At 43.5% G+C, this 8,803-nt stretch overlaps 1 protein-coding gene across 1 annotated transcript; it reads right to left on the bottom strand.

Moving 5' to 3' along the window:
• On the bottom strand, positions 1-7,574 carry LOC136457585 (DEAD-box ATP-dependent RNA helicase 39-like). The gene is made up of 9 exons (XM_066457615.1): positions 7,089-7,574; positions 6,480-6,575; positions 6,197-6,385; positions 5,960-6,100; positions 5,521-5,661; positions 1,682-1,824; positions 1,455-1,584; positions 1,313-1,361; positions 1-695 (listed from the first exon to the last, which is right to left on the bottom strand). The coding sequence occupies exons 1-9, from the start codon at positions 7,551-7,553 to the stop codon at positions 208-210; spliced, it is 1,842 nt and encodes a 613-aa protein (XP_066313712.1). The 5' UTR covers positions 7,554-7,574; the 3' UTR covers positions 1-207.
• Positions 7,575-8,803: the final 1,229 nt, after the last annotated feature.

Below are 8,803 nucleotides of genomic sequence, written 5' to 3'. Positions count from 1 at the left end.
TAGGTAATGAAAGGCATTATTCCAACATTCTGCTGAATGCAGTATACAATATTACATAGCTGTGCTGTGTTCATATCTCAGATTGTGGTCTTATAAGCCCGCAAGGAGAAAAAAAAAATGAAGAAACGAAGTCTCAGCTATTTACAGGCTGCACTATCCAAATCCTCCAAGAACCTTTTTAGCATAAGAAGAAAAAATACCGAGGCCTCATGAAGATTGTGCTGATTTGCCTGAGCTGCGCCCTCTAAATCCAACCACACTGAGCTTAGTTCCGAGCTTGTTCAGAGCATCACTCTTTGATTTTCGCCTCTCGGGTTTTGCTTTGCTCTTCGAGACCTTTGTGCTGCTCTGAGAAGGTTTCACTGGCTTGGCTTTTCGAGGGGCTGCCGATTTTGTTGTCTTCGCCTGGCTCTTCGGTGGTGAGCGCCTACGGGTTGAAGTTGTATCCTTGGGAGTCCGGGATGACTTGCTAGATAGTGCTATTCCCCTTCTACCCTTCTGATTGACAACTTTAAGAGCATTTGAAGTCTTAACTAACCTTGAGGGCCTCCCTTTGGTGCTCACACTCTGCGGGCTGGTTGCCCTTCTGACATTGTTGGTCGTGAGAGCTTCCAAGCTCTCATTTTTCTTCATGGCCTCTTCGATCTGTGTAGCTAAAGCTACGTCCTTCTTAGCCACAATGCTTGTAACTTTCCCTGCATTAGGGATAACCATGACAATGCGTGTTAGACATAGGAATCGTGCAAATCTATAGCTGCAGCCAGTCCGAAGATCACCCCATTACAGACTACTGTTTGTGCATATACACAAGTGGCAAACCTCATGTCCTTTGTAAGCATAATATCACTACTTGACACAAAATCACATAACCGTTTGTTTTAGGGCGTACCCAGTGCAAAGAGCTCCCGCTCTGTGCGGGGTCTGGGGAAGGGTGTCAGTGGCAAGCCTTACCCTCGCCTATGCAATACGAGGAGACCGCGACTCGAACCCGGGACCTTCCGGTCACAGGCGGTAAGACTCTACCGCTTGCACTAGGCCCGCCCTTCATAACCGTTTGTTTTAGGAAAACCAAATATTCAAATTCCCTCTATAGTCAATCCTATCCCTTTTCTAAGGTATGCAAAGTGTAATCCTGTTCAGTTTACCATTGTATTCCTGTTACTGAAATAACAGCAAGGTCTCTCTGCAATGAAGACACTGAGATGGACAGATGGTAGCCTAAGTTCCAATGATGGAGTCTAGTTTCTGGTTTGCAATAAGATCATGATAAAATATAAGACAATATGCACCATTGGCTAAGAATTGTTTATACCTTTGGCTCCCATGCGTGCAGTTCTCCCGGTTCTGTGAAGGTAGTCAATCTAAAAACACAAGAACCACCACAAAGACTGCATAAAAAACACATTCATGGGAGTAAATGCAAACACAAAGAACATACAGGCAGCGCAACATACCGAATTCGATGGGAAGTCAAACATGATGACATGGTCAACATCCAGGTCCAGGCCTCTAGCTGCCAGATCAGTGCATACTAATGTTGGGCAGTCCCCCTCTTCATTACGGAACTTGTTCAGGTTCTCAACTCTACATTTGATTATCAATCTCATAAATATGAAGGAATTTGTATATCATATAACACATAAGAAGATAGAACAGAGTAAAAAAAAAAACCACAACAAACCTCTCTTCAGCTGGCACCTCTCCATGATAGTTAACAGTGGATATCTGATTTTCAGTTAGAAAATGGTCCACTGCACGACTTGAATTTAAAGTATTACAGAACACCATAACTTTGTTTCCCTTTGCCAAGCTTGGCTCAAGAACCTATATGAAACAAAGTTCTTTGTTATCTCACAATTAGATATTCTAGAAAAGGTGCACATTGCAATTCTCCCTTTGGCTACCAGCTTCCGACTATGCACACTTCGATATTGAAATCCACATGAGACAAAATACAACTTCATTAATGGTTGTGGCAAGCAAAGAATGACTGATCCAACAACAACAACAACATAGCCTTTCAGTCCCAGGCAAGTTGGGGTAAGCTAGAGTTGAAACCCACCAAGAACCCCAAGTCATGGTTCAGGCACTTCAATAGCTGCTTTCCAAGCACTTCTATTCAAACATAGATCTCTAGGTATATCCCAAGCTTTCAAATATCTTTTTATTGCCTCCCCCATGTCAATTTCGGTCTTCCTCTACCTCTCCTCATATTATTAACTTGACTTAGGACTCCACAATACACTGATGCCTCTGGAGGTCTCCTTTGGACATGGCCAAACAACCTCAACCGATGTTGGACAAGCTTTTCTTCAATCGGTGCTACCTCTAGGCGATCACGTATATCATCGTTCCGAACTCGGTCCATTCTTGTGTGACCCCAAATCCATCACAACATACGCATTTCTGCAACACTCAGTTGTTGAACATGTCGAATCTTTGTAGGCCAATATTCTGCTCCATAGAACATAGCCGGTCTAATCGTCGTTCTATAGAACTTGCCTTTTAACTTTTATGATACTCTTTTGTCACAGAGAATGCCAGAAGCTTGTCGCCATTTGATTCACCCTGCTTTGATTATATGGCTAACGTCCGCATCAATATCTCCATCCCTCTGTAGCACCGATCCCATATACCGAAAGGTATTCTTCTTATGCACTACTTGACCTTCCAAACTCACATCTCTCTCCTCCTGTGCAGCTCCGCCAAAGTCGCATCTCATGTATTCGATTTTAGTTCTGCTCAATTTAAAACCTTTAGACTCAAGGGTCTGCCGCCATAACTCTAGTTTTCTATTTACTCCCACCTGACTTTCGTCCACTAACACTACATCATCAGCGAACAACATACACCAATTGATATCCCCTTGTATGTTTCTGGTAACCTCATCCATTACCAAGGCAAAGAGATACGGGCTTAAGGCTGACCCTTAATAAAGTCCAATTTTTATCGGGAAGTAATATGTAGTACCATCATTTGTTTAAACACTAGTCACAACATTGTTGTACATGTCCTTGACGAAAGTCACGTACTTTGATGGGACTTTATGTTTGTCCAAAGCCCACCACATAACATTACTTGGTATCTTGTCATAAGCCTTCTCTAAGTCAATGAAAACCATGTGGAGGTCCTTCTTCTGCTCTCTAAACCACTTCATAACTTGTCTTATTAAGAAGATTGCTTCTGTGGTTGACCTTCCAGGCATGAAACCAAATTGGTTTATTGATATCTGCGTCGTTCCTCGTAGGCGCTGCTCGATGACTCTCCCATAACTTCATAGTGTGGCTCATCAACTTAATTCCCCAATAATTAGTACAACTTTGGATATCTCCCTTGTTCTTGTAGATTGGTATCAATATATTTCTTCTCCACTCCTCAGACATCTTGTTCGATCGAAAGATATTGTTGAATATCTTGGTTAGCCATACTATAGCTATATCCCCGAGACATCTCCACACCTTGATTGGGATACCATCAAGGCCCAACGCTTTGCCCCCTTTCATCCTTTTCAAGGCTTCTCTGACCTCCAATTCTTGAATCATCCGCACAAAGCGTCTGTTAGTGTCATCAAACGAGTCGTCCAGCTAAACGGTGGTGTTCTCGTTCTCACCATTAAACAATTTATCAAAATACTCTTGCCATCTATGTCTAATCTCATCCTCCTTCACCAAGAGCTACTCCCTCTCATCATTTATGCACTTGACTTGATTGAAGTCCCTTGTCTTCCTATCGCGAGCCCTAGCCATCTTATAAATGTCCTTCTCTCCTTCCTTTGTACTCAAACATTGGTAAAGGTCCTCATAGGCCCGCCCCTTTGCCTCGCTCACCGCTCATTTTGCAGTCTTCTTTGCCACCTTGTGCTTCTCTATGTTGTCTGCACACCTGTCATGATACAAGCGCTTATAGCATTCCTTCTTTTCCTTAATAGTCTTTTGCACATCTTCATTCCACCAAGTGTCTTTCGAGTCGCATCCGCTCTCTTTGGTCACTCCAAGCACCTCTGAAGCAACCTTCTGAACGCATATTGCCATCTTCTCCCACATATTGTTTGCATCGCCTTCATCCTTCTAAGGGCCCCCTTCAATGATCTTTTCCTTAAAGACCTTTAATGCCTCCTCTTCTAATTTCCACCACTTCGTTCTAGCAACCCTAGCTTGTTTGTTCACACGAGCTTGCACTAGAAAGCGAAAGTCAGCCACCACCAACTTGTGTTGAGCGACCACACATTCTCCAGGTATCACCTTATATCCCTCCTTGTAAGGACAAAGTCGATTTTACTAGAGTACTGACCGCTACTAAAGGTCACTAAATGGGACTGTCTCTTACGAAAGGAAGTGTTAGCTATCATCAGATCAAAAGCTATGGCGAAGTCTAAGACTTTCTCTCCCTCCTGATTCCTACTACCATATCCAAATCCCCCATGAACCGCCTCGAAACCTGCACTTGATGTACCTACATGGCAATTAAGATCACCTTCTATAAAGAGCTTCTCGCTACTAGGGACAGCTCTAACCAAGCGATCTATCTTCCCAGAAAAGCCGCTTAGCACTCTCATCATGGCCTACTTGGGGGGCATACGCACTAATTACGTTTAAGACCATATCACTAATGACAAGTTTAACTAAGATGATGCTATCCCCTTGCCTTCTCACCTCCACCACACCATCCTATAAACAATGACTGATCCGTTCCAAAAAAAGAAAAAGAAAAAGAATGACTGATCCAACCACCCCAATCACCCAAACTAGCCAGAGACCAATGACATTTTGAAAAAAAGATCACTCCATTAATTGAATTCTAGATACAATAATGTGGTTATATTGGCCCTGTTTGGTTTCAGGTGGTTTTAGTCCCTTTTAGTCACTAAATTGCCAAATAGGGTGACTAAATAGTGACTAAACTGGTTTAGTCCTCTAGTCCACAAGGGGGTGACTAAAGGGGACTAAACCAGCCAAAAGACACCCCCATGTCCCTCATTAATGCATAGAAGGAGAGAGAGAGTGAGAAGAAGGGCATTTTGGTCTTTGTATAGTAGCTTTAATGACCTTCAGTCCCTGGATCCAAACAGGTAGGGACTAAAGTTTAATCCCTGGACTAAACTTTAGTCCAGGGACTAAATGGAACCAAACAGGCCCTTCATTCATACTTCACATTTTCACAACAATTGTCAAGTGGAAATTTGGAATCATCAATCCACCCATCTAACATATCTACCACCCTTTGTCCCAAATTATAGGTCGTTTTGGGTTTTCCAGGTACATAGCTTTTGCTATGCACCTAGATATACAATATGTCTAGATACGTAGTAAAAGTTGTCTCTCTAGAAAAGCCAAAACAACCTAAAATTGGAACGGAGGGAGTATATTACTGTACTGACAAAAAAGCATAACAATAAGTGTAGAATGCATATATAAAACCAGTTTTGAGGTTTTTTATACAACTGTCAAGTTCTAAACTAGAGTGTATGGAAAGACAGATATATGTGCACAGGAGGGAAGGAGAAATAAGAGTTTCGACAACCTGCAGAAGAGCCTCAAGTTTGTTTTCTGCTCCAGAAAGTTTGATAAAGTCGTGCCGTGCTGTTGAAACTCTCTTTTGAAATGATGATGTCCGCAAATGGACAATACCTTCAAATTCCTCATCAATCAACTTTTGCACAGCCTGCAGTAAAAGAGTAGGAAGAAAGGGGTCGAAAAACACAAAACCAAATAATAAAACAAGATATATATATCGGAAGTATCAGTACTGCAAACTGAAGAGATCAAAAGATTTATCAAAAGACTGGAGATTTCTTTGTACTTGAATGCTAATTGATGCAACAAGCAAGACACTTTAAAGGTGAAACCATACATAACAGTCTAATGAGATTAGCAATGTGTCCTAACCAAGTATGCATATATGAATCGAAATCAGAGGATAAGATAGATTTCAAGGGAAGGATGTTTGATGATCATAAAACCTTTGTCATAGTGGCAGTGACTAATACTGTTTGGAAACCTTGATCACCAGGCTTTGCCGCACGATTCCTCAATGGAGCGAGGAACTTCCGTATGTCTGGTCCAAAGCCTTGATCAAACATTGTATCTGCCTCATCCAGAACCTGCAAATGCGGAACAAGAAAATCAAAACTAGACAATTATGAGAACAGTGAATATGTTACAAACTGGTAAATATAAGCACAAACTTAATAGCATACCAGATACTTAATATCACCATAAACCATGTTACCATCCTTGATATGATCAAGAATCCTTCCAGGAGTACCAACAACCATGTCAACGGGCATGTTCAAAGAATCTTCCTGGGGTCTTAGACGGGTGCCTCCACTAACCATCGTTGACCGAAAACGTGCATGATGGCTGATAGACTTTGCAACTCGATAAACCTGTAATTTGGTCAATTTGCATGAGTTAATGCTACTATAACTGAGTTACCCAGCTAACATCATTGTTCCAAAATAATTTGAAATCATGGCCGACCTGCTCTGTTAGCTCCCTAGTGGGGCAGAGAACTACTGCTCTTGGACGCCTTGGTTTCATTGACATCCCCAGCATTGCTTCATCACGCCGAAGTAGCTATAAAATAAAAGGAGTGCCATAGTTAGTTTGGATACCAATCCATTTTGTTATGTGTATCCTGATTAACAGGCATAACCAAGAGAAAATCTGCTTGGTTTAACTCCAATCAGGTTGCATCCATGGCGTAATCAAGCCTGTTATTGGAAACCTCTTTGTATAGATTATAAAAGCAGAAACTGGATTAAACAAGATAACTCACATGTGTTATACACTTTTTTTTTCCTACAATAGCCTAGATGGTACAGTAGATTTTAGCAAGCAGGCATCAAGAAATCGTTGAACTCAAAACAAGGTGCACCTACCAATTTCGTGGAACTAATAGAGCAAACGTCTCTATCCAGAGAAATGATCCTTCGTAATGGATCAAGTGACTTGTCTTCCCTTCTAATGGAAACAAATGTACTACGATGACAAGTAACGTAACTCAATTGGATCTTTCTTCCACGGTTTTTTTGCAATGTATACTCTGCATATATGTCAGATGCCACCATACTGAGAAAGAAGGAAAACCTGAACAAGAGGGAGCAAGTAGGCGAGCGTCTTCCCGGAGCCAGTGTGGGAGCCGAGCACGACGCTGGTACCGGCCAGCACCGCCGGGACGCCAACGCACTGGATCTCCGTGGGCTTGAAGATGCCCATCTCCCCGAGCGCGGCCATCACCTCCTCCCCGAGGCCGAGCTCCTCAAAGTTCTCCGCGGCCTCGACCCTCTTCCTCTTCCCCTTCCCCTGCTGCGAGCTCCGCTCCGCGCCCCTCGAGGCAGACCTCGGAGCGCCGGGGGAGGAGGCGTCCTTGAGGTGGCGGAGGCGGAGGCGCTCGAGGAGGAGCTCGTGCCGCGGAGGGGGAGCGGGAGTGGAGGTCGGGCCGAGGGTGGGGGCGGCGGTGGAGAGGGCGGCCCGGAGGAGGCGGAGCCGGAAAGGGGACGGGCGGGAGAGGAGGAGGCAGCGACCGGCGGCGGCGGCGCCGGCCATCGCCATGGGTGGCCGGTGAGGGTTTAGTTAGAGAGACTTTTCCCTGTGTGCCATTATAAAAGATCGTAATCCCCTGTGTGCCTCTGAAAAAATTCAGCGGTCTTCAGCGCCACTGCTCAACTTTTTCGTGTCATCCATGCCACTTCCGTCAGTTTGGGCTCTAACGCCGTTAAACTGCAGGTGTGAAAAGACAAAAATGCCCTTAAGTTCAAATATGTTATTAATTTTTTTTAGCATCTTAACGACTTCAAATGAAAAAACTCAAAACTAGAAAGTTGTAGATCTCGTCGAGATCTATAATTTTCATATAAATTTTTTTCATTTAATTTCGCAAAAAAAATATCATATTATTTTTTTTGTGAAATTAAATGAAAAAAAAATTATATGAAAATTATAGATCTCGACGAGATCTACAACTTTCTAGTTTTGAGTTTTTCATTTGAAGTCGTTAAGATGCTAAAAAATTAATAACATATTTGAACTTAACGACATTTTCGTCTTTTCACACCTGCAGTTTAACGGTGTTAGAGCCTAAACTGACGGAAGTGGCATGGATGACACGAAAAAGTTGGAGTAGTAACGCTGAAGACCGCTGAATTTTTTCAGGGGCACACAAAGTATTACGATCTTTTATAATGACACACCGGAAAAAGGCTCTTGGTTAGAGAGTCCAGGGGTTTCCGAGTGGAAGGGGACGGGGAGGACGCGGCAACTGGGAGGGGCACACGGCCGCACGAGAAAGGCAGGTGCTGCTGGTACGCGATCCCGGGGCCGCGCCGAAACGACCACGTCCACACGGACAAACCCTACGTTGCCCAGATACGGATACGAGTATCGGATACGATACGTATCGGATATGCAGATACGCAATTTGCTAAAAACAGTGACACGGGGAGGAACCGAGGAAGCGCTGGCCGCTACGTCACGCACTCACGCACGACGTTGGGCCTTCACAGGCCGTATCTAATTTAGTCCATACGCGTCCGATACACGTATCTGAGTGAATGAGTGAATAGGTATCCAATATTTTCAGTACGGATTGGATATGTATCCGAGCCATATCCATAACGTATCTGTATCCGATATGTGTCGGATACTTAGATACGAACCCCTCTTGAAATATCCGCGTATCGTAGGACAAACCAGAAACACGGTGCTCGCCACACCACGGCTCCCACACGGACAAGGTATGGTATAGCTAATAGTATTTTTTAGGCCGGCTTATCAGCGAAGCAAACAGGTATGTTTTTCTGCTA

Source organism: Miscanthus floridulus, chromosome 6, assembly GCF_019320115.1.
Source record: "Miscanthus floridulus cultivar M001 chromosome 6, ASM1932011v1, whole genome shotgun sequence".
In the NCBI taxonomy this organism is placed as follows: Eukaryota; Viridiplantae; Streptophyta; class Magnoliopsida; order Poales; family Poaceae; genus Miscanthus; species Miscanthus floridulus.
The sequence above is the reverse complement of the archived record's forward strand: the minus strand, read 5'-3'. Positions and strand labels throughout refer to the sequence as shown.